The sequence below is a fragment of the Haematobia irritans genome, chromosome 5 (genome assembly GCF_050003625.1).
Source record: "Haematobia irritans isolate KBUSLIRL chromosome 5, ASM5000362v1, whole genome shotgun sequence".
Taxonomy (NCBI): domain Eukaryota; kingdom Metazoa; phylum Arthropoda; class Insecta; order Diptera; family Muscidae; genus Haematobia; species Haematobia irritans.
This window is the reverse complement of record NC_134401.1, coordinates 37,796,482-37,819,962: the sequence shown is the minus strand read 5'-3', so window position 1 is coordinate 37,819,962 and position 23,481 is coordinate 37,796,482. Positions and strand designations below refer to the sequence as shown.

Below are 23,481 nucleotides of genomic sequence, written 5' to 3'. Positions count from 1 at the left end.
TAATTCGTGATTACCCCTAGAAAGTCCAAAATTCCATCCAAGTATTGAAAAAATCGAAATTTTTATATCCATCCAAGTATTGAAAAAATCGAAATTTTCAAGCACTCTCCTTTTCAGATATAAAAAAAGGGTAACCTCCTTTCCTATCAATTTGTTTAGTTACACAGCAAAGAATATGACCAAAATATTTCCAGTTAAAATTTTAGTTGAATTTAAAAAATTTAATTGATTCAACAAATTTTTTAATTGAAACAAAAAACAATCATAAAATTAATTTTATCAATTAAATTTTTAATTGACTTCGATGATTGATACTATCATTTCAGTGATTGAAGACATTTCAATTAAATATTAAATGGATGAATTAATTTCGTGATTGAAGACAAAAAATATTTTTTCTGTGTATGTTTATGTCAAGACAACCCAAAGATTAAAATAAAAGCAAACATTTTTTTCCTAAGGAACTCAATTCGATCAGACTTTGTATATCAATGGGAAATATAGTAGATAGGAATAACTTTTCAGAAAATTTGGTTTATATAATAATTTTGAAATATTACAAAATATTTATTTGGTGTTTATTTACTTTATTTCCACTCCCATTAGGCACTTGGATCGTCATGAACTTTGGGTACCCAACACATTTGCCATTCATACATTCCGTATTGTTATGATTTCCATACAACCACAATATTCGTACACTGTGGTCGAGACTTTAATGCAACATTTGGATAGTAATTTTAAATCATCTCCCAAAACTCGCACATCCTTAGCAGTGGTTTTATCCAAGATTATTGCCATAGCAGCTGGGGAAAGTGTTGGCCCATCCGCCTTGGATATTATCAATAATTTACTAACCCATCTAAGGACCAGTGTTAGTGGGACATCGGAGATAACACCCGAAGAATCACAATATCAAGAAGCTCTTATCAATGCTTTGGGTGAATTTGCCAATCATCATCCAGATTATCAGAAAATTGAAATTATGCTCTTCATTATGAACACCGTACCGGATCTATCGAAGAAGAGTAAAGGAGATCAAATGTTGCAAAATATCCTATTGAAATCATTACTCAAAGTTGGCACACAATATAGTACAGTGTCCTTTGAAAAGGCATTCCCGGCTAGTTTCCTACAGCCGCTATTGAAAATGGCTAGGGCACCCCATGATCCCACTCGCATTATTGTTATGCAAATATTCCAAGCCCTATTGGATCGTCATCAAAACGAGAAAGTTTTAAGTACGGTTAGTGTTAAACCATATGCTGCCCTCTCCCAGGAGACACCATCGCGATCGGATATTATTTTCACACATAAACATGGGGCGAATATAATGCAAGCATTGATTGATAGCATGGCTTTGTCAGAGAAGTTAGATTCGCTAACATCTAGCTATAATACAGCGGCATTGCTGATAGTGGAAATGGCATGTGGTGAGACGGTGCAAGAATTTTTACTATTTATACTGGGGTAAGTGGTATTGTTTTTTTTTTTAACCTAACTGTTAATATCCTGTATTTTTTGCCCCTTCTTCATTAAGCATACAACAAGTGGCCACTACATCCGATGACTTAAGTAACGTACATAAATGCTGCCTTAATATTATTGCCATGGCTTTACTCACCCTGATTGCCCGAGTTACCGGCATTAATAGTTTACTCGAATATGCGCAAAAGATTATCGAAGATCGCAAAGTGGAGGCTACACATTTCTTACCACCCCTTTTGGATTCCCGAAAAGCAAACAAAACCTATAATCTTAGTCTACCCCATTTGGCTATTGATAAAATGGCTTTGGCTGAATGTTTACAAAATGCTGGCATGGACTTTAATCGTTTGCAAACTGGTGTACCATATTCCCTTAATCAAATGGATAATCCTGGCCATAGACATTCGTGGGTGGAAACGGTTAGTAGTAATATGACTCAACGTAATAGTTCAGCTGATCTAACTGCTTACAATGGTGATGCGGATAGCATTAGCAGTTCACCAGGTGTATCAAAGGTAATAGTTTGGTGTAATAATTTTGATTTAAAATTGAGGGATTTTAATTTTCCGTTTTTTTCCTTTGCAGAAAGCATTAGCTCCCGAATATACTGTAGATGCCATGAAACGTTATTTGGCTGAACCCTCCGAATCGGTTAAGAAAGAACAGCAGGAGAAACAAAAGCAGATTGTTAAAGCTTTCCGTGAAAGTGATTTTGAAGAACTTATGAGGCGGACTGAACCAAAGGTAGGTAGAAAAGGAAGATCTTTAAGAGATAAAAAGAGAAAAAGATCAATGGAAAACCAAGAGGTACACATGCCGTCGACAATTTTTGTTTCTATAGAAAATTTTGTCAAAAGTTTTATTTCTATAATAAATATTGTTAACATTTTATTTCTATAGAAAATTTTGTCAAAATTTTATTTCTATAGAAAATTTTGTCAAAATTTTATTTCTTTAGAAAATTTTGTCAAAATTTTATTTCTTTAGAAAATTTTGTCAAAATTTTATTTCTTTAGAAAATTTTGTCAAAATTTTATTTCTTTAGAAAATTTTGTCAAAATTTTATTTCTTTAGAAAATTTTGTCAAAATTTTATTTCTATAGAAAATTTTGTCAAAATTTTATTTCTACAGAAAATTTTGTCAAAATTTTATTTCTACAGAAAATTTTGTCAAAATTTTATTTCTATAGAAAATTTTGTCAAAATTTTACTTCTAAGAAATTTTGTAAAATTTTATATCTATAGAAAATTTTGTCAAAATGTTATTTCTATAGAAAATATTGTCAAAATTTTATTTCTATTGAAAATTTGGGCAAAATGTTTTGTTTCTATAGAAAATTTTGTCAAAATTTTATTTATATTGAAAATTTGGTCAAAATGTTTCTTTTATATAAAATTTTGTTCAAAATTTTATTTCTATAGAAATTTTTGTCAAAATTTTATTTCTATAAATAATGTTGTCAAAATTTTGTTTTTATAGAAAATTTTGTCAAAATTTTATTTCTATAGGAAATTTCGTCAAAATTTTGTCAAAATTTTGTTTTAATAGAAATTTTGTCAAAATGTTATTTCTATAGAAAATTTTGTCAATATTTTATTTCTATAGAAAATTTTGCCAAAATTTTATTTCTATAGAAAATTTTGCCAAAATTTAATTTCCTTAGAAAATTTTGTCAACATTTTATTTCTATAGAAAATTTTGTCAACATTTCATTTCTATAGAAAATTTTGTCAAAATTTTATTTCTATAGAAAATTTTTCAAAATTGTATTTCTGTAGAAAATTTCGCCAAAATTGTATTTCTATAGAAAATTTTGTCAAAATTTTATTTCTATAGAAAATTTTGTCAAAATTTTATTTCTATAGAAAATTTTGTCAAATTTTTATTTCTATAGAAAATTTTGTCAAAATTTTATTTCTATAGAAAATTTTGTCAAAATTTTATTTCTATAGAAAATTTTGTCAAAATTTTGTTTTTATAGAAAATTTTGTCAAAATTTTATTTCTATAGGAAATTTCGTCAGAATTTTTGTTTCTATAGAAAATTTTGTCAAAATTTTATTTCTATAGAAATTTTTTTCAAAATTTTATTTCTATAGAAAATTTTGTCAAAAGTTTTGTTTCTATAGAAAATTTTGTCAAAATGTTATTTCTATAGAAAATTTTGTCAGAATTTTTGTTTCTATAGAAATTTTTGTCGAAATTTTATTTCTATAGAAATTTTTGTCAACATTTTATTTCTATAGAAAATTTTGGCAAAATTTTATTTCTATAGAAAAAGTTGTCAACATTTTGTTTCTATAGCAAATTTTGTCAAAATTTTATTTCTATAGAAAATTTTGTCAAAATTTTATTTCTATAGAAAATTTTGTCAAAATTTTATTTCCATAGAAAATTATGTCAACATTTTATTTTTAAAGACAATTTTGAAAAATTTTATTTCTATAGAAAATTTTGTCAAAATGTTATTTCTATAGAAAATTTTGTCAGAATTTTTGTTTCTATAGAAATTTTTGTCGAAATTTTATTTCTATAGAAATTTTTGTCAACATTTTTGTTTCTATAGAAAATTTTGTCAAAATTTTATTTCTATAGAAAAAGTTGTCAACATTTTATTTCTATAGAAAATTTTGTCAGAATTTTTGTTTCTATAGAAAATTTTGTGAAAATTTTATCTCTATAGAAAAATTTGTCAACATTTTTGTTTCTATAGAAAATTTTGTCAAAATGTTATTTCTATAGAAAATTTTGTCAGAATGTTTGTTTCTATAGAAAATTTTGTCAAAATTTTATTTCTATAGAAAATGTTGACAAAATTTTATTTCTATAGAAAATTTTGTCAAAATTTTATTTCTATAGAAAATTTTGTCAGAATTTTATTTCTATAGAAAATGTTGTCAAAATTTTATTTCTATAGAAAATGTTGTCAAGATTTTTGTTTCTATAGAACATTTTGTCAAAATGTTTGTGTCTATAGAAAAATTTTGCCAACATTTTATTGCTATAGAAAATTTTGTCAAAATTTTATTTCTATAGAAAATTTTGTCAAAATTTTATTTCCATAGAAAATTATGTCAACATTTTATTTTTAAAGACAATTTTGAAAAATGTTATTTCTATAGAAAATTTTGTCAAAATGTTATTTCTATAGGAAATTTTGTCAAAATTTGATTTCTATAGAAAATTATGTCAAAATTTTGTTTTTATAGAAAATGTTTGCCAAAATTTTATCTATATAGAAAATTTTCTCAAAATTTTATCTCTATAGAATATTTTGTCAAAATTTTTGTTTCTATAGAAAATTTTGTCAAAATTTTTGTTTCTATGGAAAATTTTGTCAAAGTTTTATCTCTATAGAAAATCTTGTCAAAATTTTATCCATATAGAAAATTTGGTCAAAATTTTATCTATATAGAAAATTTTGTCAAAATTTTATCTCTATAGAATATTTTGTCAAAATTTTTGTTTCTATAGAAAATTTTGTCAAAATTTTATTTCTATAAAAAATTTTGTCATAATTTTTGTTTCTTAAAAAAATTTTGTCAAAATTTTTGTTTCTTTAGAAAATTTGGTCAAAATTTTATTTCTATTGAAAATTTTGTCAAAATTTTATTTCTATAGAAAATTTTGCCAAAATTTTATTTCTATAGAAAATATTTTCCAAATTTTATTTTTATAGAAAATTTGTAAAGTATCTCTTAGTTGGAGAGGTATATTTTGCAAAATTAACCAAAACGTCCAAAATTCTACCATTTTACCAAACAGTAAAAATTATACCATTTTTGGTAGAATTCTACCAACTGTTGCAACCGTGTACTAGAAGTCCTAGAGAAAGAAAGTTCGATAATGAGATATGCTGGAATTCCGCGTTCTGAGTCTGAGTTAAGAGAATGGGCGAAAGATTGAAAAATACGACTGATGAAGTGTGACTGTTCTATACCATTTTGGAATTAAAAAAAAACACATGTTTTTCTCTCAGTAATGACGATGGTTTTGTATTTTAAAAATTTTCTAAGTATTCCCTATCATAGAGCAGCACTTTTTGATTATAGGCAAGATAACCTATCCTAACGGAAAGAAAATAGGACTACAGAACTACTCAGAGGCAGTAGGAAGACCATCAGCATGATCGAACGGAATTATATGCAGAACCTGTGCCGAGGGATTGGTTCTCCTGGGGATTTGGGGAGATTTTCGAATAGTACATTTGTCCTTGCTTTCTCATGACACGGGTTTCATCTTTTTGGGTGGTAGGATAGTATAAAGCTTGAGACTACAGCAGCTTTTGCAAAATAGCAAATTATTTGTAGCTTGCTAAATCTGAAATAGCAGTTTTTTGTTGGCTGAAAAACAGCAGTCAGTGTTTGCTCTCAACAGCAGTCTTTTTTTCTAAAAGTGTAAAGATTATAAAAATATCATCAAAAACTAAAAGTTCCCCTTTTTTGCCTATTTTCAGCATGATGTCATACAAAATCGTCTAAATGACCTCTTCAATTCCTTGGCCATTGACAGCAAAACTCCACAAAGTGCATCATCGCAAAATGAAAAGCCCATATATGAAACAAATTTTCCCGAATTATTTTACTATTAAATACATACCATACAGAACAAAAACACTACATGCAATAATTAAAAACTAAAAATACATAGGCGAATAAAATTTAATATTGGCTTTGTTATATAACAATAAAATTGTTATAGTACATATTTCTTAAATATAAAAAACTTATATATATATACAAACAAAATTGAATTTTTGGACAAAACAAAAAAAGAGAAAAAATTGAATAATTTGTTTGGCTATTAAAGCGTTTCGATATTTCCTTATATACATCATATACATAATCTTTATATATACATAAAAATATACAAAAATAAAAAAGGCATATTTTAAAGTAAAATCTTTATTTTAAAAGTTACTTAGTTAATTAATAAATATGATTATGTTGGGTTCCCTTATAGTAGATGGATATTACTAAGATGTTAATAGGTATCAGATTTTATCTACATATGTATTAATTTGTTGTTCATTATTTGTATTATTTTAGATTATACAAGGATTTACTTTTTGGAATTTATTTATGTATTTCTAAAGAAAATAAAAATTAAAAAAAAAACAATAAAAACACACTCCCACAAAAAATAGCTTTGACTTTTATTTCAAAATTGTGGTTTATTTTTTTTTTTTTTTGGTGTTTTTTGCTTTTATATCAAAATCAATAATTTCTTTTTCATAAAATGGGAATATTTGACTTTTCTTTATTTAGAAAATCTCAACCGTTATCTATTGAAGCTTCTACACAACAAGACCAAAATCAAGATGCCTCATTGAGTAGCCGTAATGCTTTTGTTAATTTTTTGAGAGAATATCGTAGAAACTATCATCCTTCGCCATCGAATATACCCATATGGCGTATAACCATTGAAGCTGCAAATCGATGGAATAACATGACATTACGTGAAAAATATTCCTATATACAATCAGCCCACAAGGCCAATTATATTTATAGAGCCAGAGATCGTAATGTTAATCGTATAATGAAATTATTGCGCAAAGCATTACTAACGCAAGACCACATCAATATACCCTATTTAATGGCAGCAGTTAAACAAATGCGATTGTGGAAACAAAAGATTCTAAGTGATATTTTAAATTAAATATCGAATTATGTTACCTGGTATTTTCAATAAAAATTATATATACTTATTGGGGTCTCAGTTTACTACATCTTTTGTCTGATGAAAAAGAGAAAGCAATTTCGATTGCTTGAGTAGAATACTTTCAACGATTATATTAAATCTAATTTTAAATGAACTACACAGAAAAAAAATTTCAAGAAATTTTTTCCAATTAAAGTCTTAATTGAGTTTTTAAAAATATTCAATTAAACATTTAATTGATTCAACAAAGTTTTTAATTGAAACAAAAATCAATCACAAAATTTAATAGTATCAATTAATTTTTTAACTGGATCAATTAATTTTTAATTAACTTTCAATTATTTTTTAATTGATTTCTGTGTCATTTCAACATTAATGTCATTTCTGTGACATTTCAATTAAAAAATTAATTGGATCAATTAATTTCGTGATCGAATCAGAAAAAGTTTTTTGTGTGTAGTACATGCAAAAAAAATCTTATTCAATCAATTATACCCTCCACCATAGGATGATATTAACTTTGTCATTCCGTTTGTAATACATCGAAATATTGCTCTAAGACCCCATAAAGTATATATATTCTGGGTCGTGGTGAAATTCTGAGTCGATTTAAGCATGTCCGTCCGTCTGTTGAAATCACGTTAACTTCCGAAAGAAACAAGCTATCGACTTGGCACAAGTAGTTGTTATTGATGTAGGTCAGATGGTATTGCAAATGGGCCATATCGGTCCACTTTTACGTATAGCCCCCATATAAACGGACCCTCAGATTTGGCTTGCGGAGCCTATAAGAGTAGCATATTTCATCCGATCTGGCTGAAATTTGGTACATGGTATAAGTATAATATAAAAATTGGTCCATATCGGTTCATAATTATATATAGCCCCCATATAAACCGATCCCCAGATTCGACCTCCGGAGCCTCTTGCAGGAGCAAAATTTATCCGATCCGGTTGAAATTTGGTACGTTGTGTTAGTATATGGTCTCTAACAACCATGCAAGAATTGATCCATATCGGTCCATAATTATATATAGCCCCCATATAAACCGATCCCCAGATTTGATCATTCATCCGATCCGGTTGAAATTTGCAACATGGTGTTAGTATATGGCCGCTAATAACCATGCCAAAATTGGTCTATAGTTATATATAGCCGATCCCTAATCACACAAAAATTGGCCCATATCGGTTCATAATCATGGTTGCCACTCGAGCCAAAAATAATCTACCAAAATTTTATTTTTATGGAAAATTTTGTCAAAATTTTATTCCTATAGAAAATTTTGTCAAATTTTTTTTTCCTATAGAAAATGTTGGCAAAATTTTATTTCTATAGAAAATGTTGTCAAAACTTTAATTCTATAGAGAATGTTGTCAAAATTTTAATTCTATTGAAAATTTTGTCAAAATTTTATTTCTATTGATAATTTTGTCAAAATGTTATTTCTATAGAAAATTTTCTCAAAATTTTATTTCTATTGAAAATTTTGTCACAATTTCATTTCTATAGAAAATTTTGTCCAAATTTTACTTCTATAGAAAATATGGTCAACATTTTATTTTGTCAAAATTTTATTTCATAGAAACTTTTATCAAAATTTTAATTGTATAGAAAATTTTGTCAAACTTAATTATATACGTATTTAATCGGCCTTTTTAAACCCTTCACCACTACTGTGGTACAGGGTATAATAAGTTTGTGCATTTGTATGTAACGCCAAGAAGGAAAAGTCTGAGACCCATCGTTTAGTATACCGATCGTCTTAGAATTAAATTCTGAGTCGATTTAGCGATGTCCGTCTGTCTGTCTTTCTGTCTGTCTGTCCGTCTGTCTGTCTGTTGATGTATTTTTGTGTGAAAAGTACAGCTCGCAGTTTTAGTCCGATTGTCCTAAAATTTGGTATAGGATCCTGTTTCGGCGCAAAGACGATCCCTATTGATTTTGGAAAAAATCGGTTCAGATTTAGATATAGCTTTCATATATATTTTTCACCGATCTGGTCATAATTGGCGTGTATATCAACCGATCTTCCTCAAATTCTGTACATCCGAATATTTTATGAGTCTCGAAAAACTTGCAAAATATCAGCCAAATCGGTTCAGATTTAGATATAGCTCCCATATATAGCTTTCGCCCGATTTACACTCATATGACCACAGAGGCCAATTTTTAACTCCGATTTAGTTGAAATTTTGCACAGGGAGTAGAATTAGCATTGTAGCTATGCGTGCCAAATTTGGTTGGAATCGGTTCAGATTTAGATATATCTCCCATATATAGCTTTCGCCCGATTTACACTCATATGACCACAAAGGCCAATTTTTAACTCCGATTTAGTTGAAATTTTGCACAGGGAGCAGAATTAGCATTGTAGCTATGCGTGCCAAATTTGGTTGACATCGGTTCAGATTTAGATTTAGCTCCCATATATATGTTTTTCTGATTTCGACCAACATTTTCCTTGTAAAATCGCCACTGCTTAGTCGAAAAGTTGTAAAAATGAGTCTAATTTTCCTAAACTTCTAATACATATATATCGAGCGATAAATCATAAATAAACCTTTGCGAAGTTTCTTTAAAATTGCTTCAGATTTAAATGTTTCCCATATTTTTATACCCACCACCATAAAATGGTGACGGGGGTATAATAAGTTTGTCATTCCGTTTGTAACACATCGAAATATCGATTTCCGACTATATAAAGTATATATATTCTTGATCAGGGAGAAATTCTAAGACGATATAAGCATGTCCGTCTGTCCGTCTGTCTGTCTGTATGTCTGTCTGTCTGTTGTAATCACGCTACAGCCTTCAATAATGGCGCTATCGTCCCCAAATTTGGCACAGATTAGTTTTTTGTTTGCAGGCAGGTCAAGTTCGAAGATGGGCTATATCCGTCCAAGTTTTGATATAGTCCCCATATAAACCGACCTCCCGATTTGGGGTCTTGGGCTTATAAAAACCGTAGTTTTTATCAGATTTGCCTGAAATTGGAAATCCAGAGGTATTTTTGGACCATAAAGAGGTGTGTCGAAAATGGTCCGTATCGGTCCATGTTTTGGTATAGCCCCCATATAGACCGATCTCCCGATTTTGCTTCTTAGGCGTCTAGAAACAGTATTTTCTATCCGATTTGTCTGAAATTTAAAATCTAGAGGTATTTTAAGACCATAAGAAGGTGTGTCGAAAATGGTCCGTATCGGTCCATGTTTTGATATAGCCCCCATATAGACCGATCTCCCGATTTTGCTTCTTGCGCGTCTAGAAACAGTATTTTCAATCCGATTTGTATGAAATTGAAAATCTAGAGGTATTTTGGGACCATAAAGAGGTAAGTCGAAAATGGTCCGTATCGGTCCATGTTTTGATATAGCCCCCATATAAACCAACCTTCCGATTTGGAGTCTTGGGCCTATAAAAACCGTAGTTTTTATCCAATTTGCCTGAAATTGGAAATATAGAGGTATTTGAGGACAATAAAAAGGTGTGCCGAAAATGGTGCCCATCGGTCCACGGTTTGGTATAGCCCCCATATAGACCGATATCCCGATTTTGCTTCTAGGGCTTCTAGAAACTATATTTACCATCCGATTTGCCTGAAATTGGAAATCTACAGTTCTTTTGGGACCATAAAAAGGTGTGCCGAAAATGGTGCCCATTGGTCAATTTTTTGGTATAGCCCCCATATAGACCGATCTCCCGATTTTGCTTCTTGGGCTTCTAGAAACTATATTTACCATCCGCTTTGCCTGAATTTCTTGAGCTTCTATAAACTGTATTTATTACCCGATTTGCCTGAAATTCGAAATCTGGAGGTATTTTTAGACCACAAATAAGTGTGCCGAAATTTAGGTATATCGGTCCATTTTTTGGTATAATCCCCATATAGACTGATCTCTCGATTTTTACTTCTTGGGCGTCTAGAGACTATGTTTTCTAGCCGATTTGTTTGAAATTCTGGAGGTATTTTAAGATCACAAATACGTGAGTAGCAAATGGTACCCACTACGACGAAGAGTTTTCAAAGAAAACTATCATATTTGATTCATGGTGGTGGGTATTTAAAATTCGGCCCGGCCGAATTTACTGCTGTATATACTTGTTTTTTACTAAAATTGTGTTCCACCCTAGTGCATTAGCCAACTTAAATTTTGAGTCTATAGATTTTGTAGAAGTCTATCAAATTCTGTCCAAATCGAGTGATATTTAAATGTATGTATTTGGGACAAACAAAGTGGTGCAGGGTATAATATAGTCGGCCCCGCCCGACTTTAGACTTTCCTTACTTGTTTAGTTTAATATATACCACATATGGACTACCTTGCAATTTAGAAGACGGTGTTAGGAAATTTTAAGATACCTTGCCATCGGCAAGTGATACCGCAACCCAAGTAATTCGATTGTGGATGACAGTCTTCAGTAGAAGTTTCTACGCAATCCATGGTGGAGGGTACATAAGCTTCGGCCTGTCCGAACTTACGGCCGTATATACTTGTTTTTTAATTAAAATTTAAAAATGTTCCATATATGTTATATCGACTCAGGAGCCCACCCTGAGCATTTTTGCCAAAGACACCATGTGTCTATCTCATCTCCTTCTGGGTGTTGCAAACATATGTACTAACTTATAATACCCTGTTCCACAGTGTGGCGCAGGGTATAATAAAAACATCAATTTACTCGGAAAGTCACTAAACGTTTGGATTACAAAAAAAAAAAAAAAACAAATAAAATTGCAAAACTTTTTGTTAAGGAGTAATCGAAGAACTTTGAGCGAACTAGAAAGTTGTTCATATATATATAGGCTACATTTCTTACCTTGATTGTTTGGTAACATTTTCAATAGTTCATGAGCTATAGTAGGAAAACCGAAAAAATCGGTGAAAATTTTTAATTTTTCGACATTTTTCTGCGTTTTGAGCATGAAGATGAAATTTTCCGACTTAATTTATTCAGCATTTTTGTTTGCCTAGTCAAGAGCTCCAACTTTGCTGAATGATGCAAAAACAAATAACACAATTTTTCGAGGTATTTATAGCAATTACTCTAAAAAGGGGGCGTAGCCCGCCCATTTTTTCTAAAATATATATTTTTTTTAACTACAAATCTACTCACCAAATTTTGTGAAGCTAACTTGGTGGGAAGTATTTTTTGCCGCTAAAATCATGATTTCGCCCATAGTGCATTGTGGTAGTCTAAGTGAGCCTGAAATGTTGGGCTGCCGCTATACCTAACCTACATCAAGTTTCAAGTGGATAGCTTGTTCGTTCGGATGTCCTACTAGAGGTTTCGTGAAACACATAAGTCGTGAATGAAATTTAAACTAAATCTTGTGAATGTGTGTGATTGGACTAAAGAAAAATGTGTAGTGCGTTAGTAAAAATCAAATTCTGTTCCTAAATGTGCGCGAGTGAAATTTCTTCAAAATCAAGCTCACGAAAACAAATCACGCTCATTGTAAAATTGTCGCTCACAATAAAATATAGGCACACAAAACAAAATCACACTCACGAAAAAATACACGTTGACGATTAAATTTATGCTCACCGATTCCAATTACCTTCACGGTTTTGAGTACGCTTCAGATTTCAATAGCCTTCATTGTTTGATGGGCCACTGGTAATGCTAATAGTTCCGTCGTGAGTCATGAGATTTGCAATGTGTCATGAACATTTTCGGCGAGTTAGTCATGAACATTTTCGTGAATCACAAATTTGTCGTGAGTCACGAGGATTTTCGTGAATCACGGAAAATTTCGTGTCGCAAAAAATTTCGTGAATCACGGAAAATTTCGTGTCGCAAACAATTTCGTGAATTACGAGAATTGTCATGAATCGTGCGTAAGCGTGAGGCTTTAAACGTTGTTCGTGCATGAGTGTGAATTTCGACTCACATGTCGTGCGTGAATGTGCATCAGCGCGAGTAAAATTTAAATCATGTGCCCACCTCTAATTCCTACTTTAATAAATAAATATAACAGCGATTTTAACTTTCAATATTTTTTTTTTCAACTTCCAATATTTATTCTATATATAAAATAAATGCTATGTACAAAATTGGTTAACCATTTGAAGTACATATAGTTTTTTCATTGTGATAATTGTAATCTAAAAAAATTGATAATTTATAATTAATAAAAATTGACAAAAAAATGTAAATAATTAAATTACTTTTATTGGCGATTTAGTTCTTTTAACAACTTAATATATGTATGTAGGTACAAATAGTAATAAAGTAATAGGATATTTTTCAATTAACATATTAAAACATTCCTATATAAAATATTCATAATATAAAATTATTAGGAAAATGGACATACACCCAAAGAAATTTGTTAGTAGGGACAGCAGAAAAGTCTGCTAAAACAACAGAAAGTCTGCTGAAAAAGGGACAGCAGTCACTGTTTGCTGAAATAGCAAACATTTCCTGCTATTTTTTAAGCTCGATTACACTAAAATCTGTTTTATTTTGGCTAAAACAAATAAACATGCCAACTTAGGAGCTATTCTAACATAATTAAAAAAACAATATTTTATGAATATCTATAGTATTTGACCAAAAATCTGAATATTTATCGAATTGAGACATAACAGCATACAAAATGTTTGCTGATCGTATTTAGGAGCTTGTAAGTATATTACAGTGCAAAAACATACCAAAAACTACTTTTGATTCTTAAATATGCTTTGGGGAAAAATTTATAACCAAAAAATTTTACAAATTGTTGTTCATTAGGCCCTGAAGTACAAAAATATAACAGCAGACATCGACTGCTGTTTTTAGCAGACTTTTTTCTATGAGTGTATGTATATTTAATTCATTCTTCAGATAATATTAAATGATTTTATTTTCTTAATTTAATTGTAAACGTTTCATAATTAATTCTAATTTCAAAGAAAAAACGTTGAAAGAAGTTAATTGACTTGTCAGAATCATGTCTATGATTAGCTGTGGTTGAGAAATTATTTATGTGAAGTCCATAAATGACAATGAAATGAAATGAAATTTTACTGAAAATCCATTAACCATTGAAAACTTCTAAATTTTTTTAAAATTAAAACAAGCATAAAGGCAATTATTATTTTAAGTTTTTATGATTTTGTTTTCTAATTTTTATACTCATAATAGAGTCCCTAAAAATATGATATCCTCCAATGTGAATATATTATAAATCGAATAAAAAATGCCTTTTTGTGGTAAATAAGGACACAAATTCCGAATATTTTGTATAAAATTTCCGCCCAAGTGCTCCAAAACTAATTTAAATATATTTTTTAAAGCAATATAATTCCATATTTTGAATTTTAGGTATTGACAACTGCAAATTCTGTTTGTTATATTAGCAGGGAACGAAAGGTTTTTCTAACAGGTTGGCCGATAAGTCACCGGTCTAAAAAAGAAAATCAAATTTTTTTTGTCAAAATTCGTTTTTATTGTTCAACATAGTTCCCTTCAAGAGCGATACAACGATTATAACGACTTTCCAATTTTTTGATACCATTTTGGTAGTACTCCTTCGGTTTTGCCTCAAAATGGGCCTCAGTTTCGGCGATCACCTCTTCATTGCAGCCAAATTTTTTCCCTGCGAGCATCCTTTTGAGGTCTGAGAACAAGAAAAAGTCGCTGGGGGCCAGATCTGGAGAATACGGTGGGTGGGGAAGCAATTCGAAGATCAATTCATGAATTTTTGCCATCGTTCGCAATGACTTATGGCACGGTGCGTTGTCTTGGTGGAACAACACTTTTTTCTTCTTCATATGGGGCCGTTTTGCCGCGATTTCGACCTTCAAACGCTCCAATAACGCCATATAATAGTCACTGTTGATGGTTTTTCCCTTCTCAAGATAATAGATAAAAAGTATTCCATGCGCATCCCAAGAAAACAGAGGTCATTACTTTGCCAGCGGACTTTTGAATCTTTCCACGCTTCGGAGACGGTTCGCCGGTCGCTGTCCACTGAGACGACTGTCGATTGGACTCAGGAGTGTAGTGATGGAGCCATGTTTCATCCATTGTCACGTATCGATGGAAAAACTCGGGTGTATTACGAGTTAACAGCTGCAAACACCGCTCAGAATCATCAACACGTTGTTATTTTTGGTCAAATATGAGCTCGCGTGGCACTCATTTTGCACAGAGCTTCCGCATATCCAAATATCGATGAATGATATGACCAACACGTTCCTTTGATATCTTTAAGGCCTCTGCTATCTCGATCAACTTCATTTTACGGTCATTCAAAATCATTTTGTGGATTTTTTTGATGTTTTCGTCGGTAACCACCCCTTTCGGGCGTCCACTGCGTTCACCGTCCTCCGTGCTCATTTCACCAGGCTTGAATTTAGCATACCAATCAATTATTGTTGATTTCCCTGGGGCAGAGTCCGGAAACTCATTATCAAGCCAAGTTTTTGCTTGCACCGTATTTTTTCCCTTCAGAAAACAGTATTTTATCAAAACACGAAATTCCTTTTTTCCATTTTTTTCACAATAACAAAAGTTGCTTCACAACAGACCTTTTATCTCACAAACTAATTGACTTACAGACGTCAAATTTTGACACGAATCATTTGATGGTTGGTACTATATAAAAATAATATGCATTTAATACTAGCGACGCCATCTATGTGTCAGACCGGGGACTTATCAGCCAACCTGTTATTTTGAAGGTTATTTGCAGTTTTAGAGGACTTTCTTGATGTTACTGCTATAAACTTGTTGAAGTTTATATAGGTAAATTTTGCTTTTTTTTTTTTTTGATAATAATAAATAGCGTAAACTAATCAATGAAATTTTATATAAAAAATGTATCTTAAAACTTTTAATACGTCAATAAATAATAGTCTAATGGTGTTTTCCTTTCTTGTAAAAAATGCACACTTTTTTTGCATTTTGCCCGGAAAATGTACTTTATAGGCTCTTTTCTAAAAAAAGAAAGGAAAAAGTGCGAAAAGTCTTCGCTTCTTCTGTGGTGAAAATAGTGCCACGCTTAGAAGCAAATTGGGGGCACATTGAGCACTGCCGACAAACGAGAGTGCTGCGATTGCCCTGATTGCTCGCTGATTCTTTTCATTGTAATTCGTTACATTGGACCTTTAAATGCTTTGAATTGCTTAAATAAATGGAAAATAAAATAAAATGATAGTTTTTTTTTAGGTTGTTGGAAACATTTTAAAAATCCACATTCTGTACAGACAAAATGAAGGCAAAACACTATTTTTCAGAAAAGAAAACACCATAAGTGATCATTATTATTACTTGGTGGTTATTTTTACATTGGAAATATTTGATCCTATTAAAAAAAAAAAAAAAGTGAAAACCCACGACTGCTTTGAAACTCTTTGGGGGTAAATTTTTTTATATTTCAATGACACCAATGCTAATTTCCGGATGTATCCTCTTAGGAACAAGAGAACTCCTCTCATACAATATCACCAATATTTTTTCAATGAATACTAATTGAACTTATTTTTTAGTCCAAAGAAAAATTAATCAAATCAACTCAGTGAGTCGATTATATTATTATCTTTCCGTGATTGAATAAATTTCTATTAAAAATAATTGGTTCAATTATTTTTATTGTTGAATCGGATTGATGTATATGAGTTAGAGGTGAGTAATATTTTGCTCACGTTCACGCACACCCACGACAGAGAAATCTTATTCACGTACACTCACGCACGATAGTTTTTGGTAGGACTCACGCTCACGAAAAGAAAATTTGTACTCACGCACGAAAATCTTTTTAAATTTGGTGACTCACGAAAGATGTCGTGACTCACGAATAATTTTATGAGTGATTTACCTATAGAACCTGACTGAAAACATGAGTATGGTTAAAATCGAGTGCGTTATAAAACTCTTACCACCTAGGATGTCACTAATATTATAAATGAATTCAACTCGTAAGCATTTTATGTTCGTAAGCGGGATTATTGTCGTGAGCATGTTTTATCGAAATTCGTTACTCACGCACACTCACGAAGATATTATTTTCGTGACTGACGCTCATGCACGACATTTGGTTGGTTAATCACGCTTACGCACGCTCATGCCGTTGGCGTCAGCGTGACTCACGACTCACGCACGACATTTGGTTGGTTAATCACGCTCACGCACACTCATGCCGTTGCAGTCAGCGTGAGTCACGTCAATTTCGTGTCACGTGCACACCTCTAATATGAATGAGTTAAGTCTTTTTCTATTTTTATCTCAATAATATGGACCTCCTTTGGATATTTCGACTATTGAAGTTTTTTCCATGCTAAAATTTCCCGACACGAATGTTAGGAAAATCATAAACACAGGAGAAAAGTTTGCCAGTGTCTGTGACTAGGTGTACCGCCTGAAGATAGGCAAACTATTTTTGTTTTTGCTATCCAATTGATGTATATCCTATTGAACTGTATGTCTTATTCAGACTCGCAAAATTGTATTTTAAGGATTTTTTTGTTAGTTCGAACTTTACTTTTAGTTTTTTTGAAGCGGTCACGTAAGTTATGTTAGGTTAGGTGACAGCCCGATGTATCAGGCTCACTTAGACTATTCAGTCCATTGTGATACCACATTGGTGAACTTCTCTCTTATCACTGAGTGCTGCCCGATTCCATGTTATGCTCAATGACAAGGGACCTCCTTTTTATAGACGAGTCCGAACGGCATTCCACATTGCAGTGAAACCACTTAGAGAAGCTTTGAAACCTTCAGAAATGTCACCAGCATTACTGAGGTGGGATAATCCACCGCTGAAAAACTTTTTGGTATTCGGTCGAAGCAGGAATCGAACCCACGACGTTGTGTATGCAAGGCGGGCATGCTAACCATTGCACCACGTACACGTATATCGCCTGAAAATATGAAAGTCCATACCCCAAAAAAAGTCAATGAAAATAGCCTATAGCCTATTTAATTATACCCTGCGCCACACTGTGGAACAGGGTATTATAAGTTAGTGCATATGTTTGCAACACCCAGAAGGAGACGAGATAGACACATGGTGTCTTTAGCAATAATGCTCAGGGTAGGCTCCTTAGTCGATATAGCCATGGCCGTCTGTCTGTGAACACATTTTTGTGATCAAAGTCTAGGTCACAGTTTAAGTCCAATCGCCTTCAAAGTTGGCACAAGTTCCTGTTTTGGGTCAGAATAGAACCCTATTGATTTTGGAAGAAATCAGTTCAGATTTAGATATAGCTCCCATATATATCTTTCGCCCGATATGCCCTTATATGGACCCAGAAGCCAAAGTTTTATCCTGTTACAAACGTAACGCTTGGTCGTCGGTTGAAATCGGTTCAGATTTCTATATAGCTTCCATATATATGCTTTTCCGGTTTGGGCAAAACTGACCAAAATACCCACATTTTCCTTATAAAATCGCCGCTGCTAAGTCGAAAACTTGTAAAAGTGACTCAAATTTTCCTTTATTTCTAATACATATCTATCGACCGATAAATTATAAATACACTCTTGTGAAGTTGCTTCAAAATTGGATAAGATTAAAATGTTTCCCATATTTTTTACTAACATAGTGTACCATCCCAGGGCATTAGCAGACTTAAATTTTAAGTCTATAGATTATAAATTTTATTCAGATGGAGTCAGATTTAAATGTATGTATTTGAGACAAAACCCTTTATATATAGCACCCAACACATTTGGCGGATTTGATATAGTATCGAAAATGTGGATTTACAAAGTGGGCCCGCCGGACTTTACTTGCTTTTAATGAAAATGTTGTTTAATCGGAAGTGAAATTATTATGGAGCTGTTTATACTTTCTTAAAAACTTATGCTAGTAAATTAACATCACGAAAATATGAAGAGTAGAACATCAAGATCTTGGAATTGTTTCACTTTCACCTAGTAGTGGATGATATGCGAATATGAGCTTTTACACCCATGTTCGCATATCCACATCAATTCCACTTCCACTATTCACGACAAATCCACGAATGGGAAAATTTTGTGTCCTTAATTCCACTTTGTGTTTTTTCAAATTTTCTGTAACCAGCTGGGTTGCACAAACCACCCAAAAATTCACTAAGGCGGAAATCAAACCAAGTAGAATCAATAGACTTATTTTAATTTACTATTTTTTTTTTAATTAAAAATGACATATTTTTAATAAAACTCATATATTAAATATAAAACATTTCAAATCTCTTACGCGAGTACTTTTTTTCTAATCGCAAATACATTCATCTTAGGCATAATTCACCTTTCACCAAGACTTTTGCAAGTGAATTGATTTCACGAAAATTCCGGTGAAAGTGGATTGTAGGACACGAAAATCGTGGAATTGATTCACATGCACCTGGAAGTGGATATGCGACTATGAGCTTTACAGCCATGTTCGGATATCCACTTCAATTCCACTTCCACTATTCACGACAAATCCTCGGGAAATTTTAATTAAAAATTACATATTTTTAACAAAACTCATGTATTAAATATAAAACATTTCAAATTTCTTACGCGAGTACTTTTTTTCTAATCGGAAATACATTCATCTTAGGCATAATTCACCTTTCACCAAGACTTTTGCAAGTGAATTGATTTCACGAAAATGCCGGTGAAAGTGGATTGTAGGACATCAAAATCGTGGAATTGATTCACAATTTATGTGAGTTATTGCTGGATCCATATATAGGTAACTACTTAAGTTAGATGAGGTTGAGAGAATGATCTTGGTTCACTAAACACCATACGAAAATTCGATTCAATGAAATGAAAATCAGTGTCTTTTCAAAAAAAAAAAAAACGTTTTTGTTTAGAGGAAAATAATAAAATAATAAAATCTATTCAAATCAATATATTTTTGAGTCAGCTAAAAAAACGATATTGTACAATAAATTTTCTTTTTTTCAATAAAATAATGGTTTTCAAAAAAAAGTGATCATTTGAGTTTTTTTCTTCATTCTTTTCTGATATGGTCCTTGCATCTTTTGTGCAGTTATAAGTCATAAAAATTTCAGTAAAAAAAAGTAAAAATGGAAAATGTTATTGAAAAGATATTTAAGAAATAATTCTAGCAATATGTACTTCATTTTTCGGTAAGTAAATATTAAGTAAATTTTAGAATATAAAAAAATACACAATAAATTTATGGCGATATTGTTACAAAAATAAATAATATAAGAATATATATTATATAAGAAATATAAATGTAATTTTACAAATATAAATTTTGTAATTTTGTGAAAAAAATAGCAAAACGATAGCAAACTAAAGATATTTGCGAACATTTTTTTTAATGTAGAAATTTAAATCTACATATTTTAAGTATATTTACAACAATTACAACTATGAAAAATTATAGTTGACATAGAGTGATTTAATTTACATTACACATATATAACAAATATTTTTGGAATCAATCCTTTGAATATACAACGAGAGTGCCACAAAAGCACATATGGCTTTTTTCGAGTTTTCAGTTTTTTTTTCATAGGTCTGTCTGTCTCTGGGGGTTGGGTTTCTATCACAAAGCACCTTTTGATAAATAAAAACAAAATATATATGTAGATATTGCAGCATTTGTTTGATTTTTGTATCTCTCTCCTCTCTCTTTCTTTCTAAGCTAGATTCTACAAAAAATCTGTAGATGAATATGAAGATGTTGAGGCATTTGAAGATGAACTAGAAATTGTCGATGTTGCCGAAGCTGCTCGCAGCTGGTTTGTAGATCCAACTGTAGCATTTGGTGGAGAGGGTGGTACTAAAAATATGGCTCCTCCTCCTGCTGCTGCTTCACTACTTAACAGATTGGTGTTTGTTGGTGTTGTAGACCTATCAGAATTGGCTCCTATCTCCGATATGGGTACAGATGCATTTGCAAACTCTTCACATACTAAGAGATTTTCCTTAAATGTTTGCGATGCCGGTGGTACAACTAAAACATTAACTGAGATCAATAGCGGGTGTACAAGTTTGGAATCCATAACCATTAAAGTGATTTCTTCATTTTTCTCCAAACACAGTGAAGTGATATCAGACTTTTGTGTAAATACAGGTTGCCTTTGGGAATTAATGGAAGTCACTGAAGCTCTGAAATGGATGTTGGAAATTGAGAAATTTGTTTTACACTTTTTCTTTTGGAAATCTTACCTTATCATAAATTGTCGTTTCGTTTGTAAACTTAACAAACGCTCATGTTCATTTCGATGATGTCTACGTATGCTTAATATTCGCGAATCGGCTATCAATATTAGATCTAAACCAAAATTGAAACCAGTCCATCGCCATTTTTGATATCCAGGCTCTAGTAATATTCGTCCACAACGCATGCAGTTTTTATAGAATTCTTCTGGATCAAGATTTGTTGGCCTGTAATTTAATATAGTAAATGAGTAAGATATTAGATTAAAACATTAATGTTCCCTCTAGGTGGAAAAAATATTTATAGGATTCCATTAAATATTTTATATCAATTGGTTGATATGGTTACTGTTGGCTAAGCGAATATTTCTTGCTATGTACTTTTTAGTTTTTACCTTTTAGTAATAATGGAAACATTTTGGAGTATTATTTCAAAGCTTCCGCAAATTGGTTCAACGTAATGTGAACACGGTTGCCGCAGTTGATAAAATTCTACCAAAATTGGTAGATATTTTACTGTTTAGTAGATTGATAGTATTTTTGATGTTTTGATAGATTTTGCAAATTTTCTATATAAATAAAAATTTTGAGAAAATTTTCAATAAAAAAATAAATATTGAACCAAATTTCTTTAAAAAAAAATAAATGTTGAGGAAATATTCTCTAATTTTCTATAGAAAATAAATGTAGACAAAATTTTCTATAAATTCGAAGCAAATTAATTTTTGTTTTATTTCATACATTGAAGTCTATTGTGGTAAGTTCTCCAAATTTTATAGAAGTATTAATTTTTGGTAGGGATTTTTTTAACCACAAAAATTTATCAAAACTTAAAAAGTTTTTTTTTTTTTTTTAATTTGGTAGATTTGTGGTAAAATTTTCTTCAAATTTTGATAGATTATTTTTAGCAAAATTGGCAACCATGAATGTGAAACAAAATTCGTACTTGGAAAAGGGCAAGGAGAGAAATCATCGCAATGAATTGAATAACCTAAGCGAACCTGACATAATGGACTGCTACTATACAATGTATCTACCAGAAATATTTGTCCCAGTCCCACTAACAGATTGGCTGATAAGTCCTCCGGTCTAACAAAGAAAAACACATTCTTTTGTCAAAATTCGTTTTTATTATTCAACATAGTTCCCTTCAAGAGCGATACAACGATTATAACGACCTTCCAATTTGTTGATACCATTTTGGTAATACTCCTTCGGTTTTGCCTCAAAATAGGCCTCAGTTTCGGCGATCACCTCTTCATTGCAGCCAAATTTTTTCCCTGCAAGCATCCTTTTGAGGTCTGAGAACAAGAAAAAGTCGCTGGGGGCCAGATCTGGAGAATACGGTGGGTGGGGAAGCAATTCGAAGCCCAATTCATGAATTTTTGCCGTCGTTCTCAATGACTTGTGGCACGGTGCGTTGCCTTGGTGGAACAACACTTTTTTCTTCTTCATATGGGACCGTTTTGCAGCGATTTCCGACCTTCAAACGCTCCAATAACGCCATATAATAGTCACTGTTGATGGTTTTTCCATTCTCAAGATAATCGATAAAAAATATTCCATGCGCACCCAAAAAACAGAGGCCATTACTTTGCCAGCGGACTTTTGAATCTTTCCACGCTTCGGAGACGGTTCACCGGTCGCTGTCCACTCAGCCGACTGTCGATTGGACTCAGGAGTGTAGTGATGGAGCCATGTTTCATCCATTGTCACATAACGATGGAAAAACTCGGGTGTATTACGAGTTAACAGCTGCAAACACCGCTCAGAATCATCAACACGTTGGTGTTTTTGGTCAAATGTGAGCTCGCGTGGCACCCATTTTGCACAAAGCTTCTGCATATGCAAATATTGATGAATGATATGACCAACACGTTCCTTTGATATCTTTAAGGCCTCTGCTATCTCGATCAACTTCATTTTACGGTCATTCAAAATCATTTTGTGGATTTTTTTTTTTGATGTTTTCGTCGGTAACCACCTCTTTCGGGCGTCCACTGCGTTCACCGTCCTCCGTGCTCATATCACCACGCTTGAATTTTGCATACCAATCAATTATTGTTGATTTCCCTGGGGAAGAGTCCGGAAACTCATTATCAAGCCAAGTTTTTGCTTCCACCGTATTTTTTCCCTTCAGAAAACAGTATTTTTCCATTTTTTTCACAATAACAAAAGTTGCTTCACAAAAGACCCTCTTTCTCACAAACTAATTGACTTACAGACGT

The 23,481-nt window shown here is 31.7% G+C and overlaps 3 protein-coding genes across 7 annotated transcripts in view; 2 read left to right on the top strand and 1 right to left on the bottom strand.

Annotated features, from left to right (window-relative positions):
- The window catches only part of stmA (Protein EFR3 homolog stmA), a 55,168-nt gene extending 48,794 nt beyond the window's left edge, over window positions 1–6,374 (top strand). For all 5 annotated transcript variants that reach the window (XM_075309988.1, XM_075309990.1, XM_075309991.1 and 2 more), the window contains 4 exons: window positions 607–1,470; window positions 1,541–2,003; window positions 2,074–2,232; window positions 5,945–6,374. In XM_075309988.1, coding sequence (XP_075166103.1) covers window positions 607–1,470; window positions 1,541–2,003; window positions 2,074–2,232; window positions 5,945–6,079 — 1,621 coding nt within the window. In that variant the 3' untranslated portion in view covers window positions 6,080–6,374. The remainder of the gene's footprint in view (window positions 1–606; window positions 1,471–1,540; window positions 2,004–2,073; window positions 2,233–5,944) is intronic.
- Window positions 6,375–6,657: 283 nt separating this feature from the next.
- On the top strand, window positions 6,658–7,195 carry LOC142238375 (uncharacterized). The gene has a single exon (XM_075309994.1). It carries the CDS (start codon window positions 6,727–6,729, stop codon window positions 7,144–7,146), a length of 420 nt encoding a protein of 139 aa, XP_075166109.1. The 5' UTR covers window positions 6,658–6,726; the 3' UTR covers window positions 7,147–7,195.
- Window positions 7,196–19,952: 12,757 nt separating this feature from the next.
- Window positions 19,953–23,481, bottom strand: part of gcl (germ cell-less) — a 50,099-nt gene continuing 46,570 nt past the window's right edge. The window contains exons 5-6 of the mRNA XM_075309986.1: window positions 21,263–21,481; window positions 19,953–21,202 (exon numbers count right to left, since the gene is read on the bottom strand). Of these exons, the coding sequence (XP_075166101.1) occupies window positions 20,743–21,202; window positions 21,263–21,481 (679 nt within the window). The 3' untranslated portion in view covers window positions 19,953–20,742. The remainder of the gene's footprint in view (window positions 21,203–21,262; window positions 21,482–23,481) is intronic.

Excerpts from the sequence above, each read along its gene's own strand:
- LOC142238375 (XM_075309994.1), top strand. The coding sequence starts at position 6,727 with ATGGGAATATTTGACTTTTCTTTATTTAGAAAATCTCAACCGTTATCT.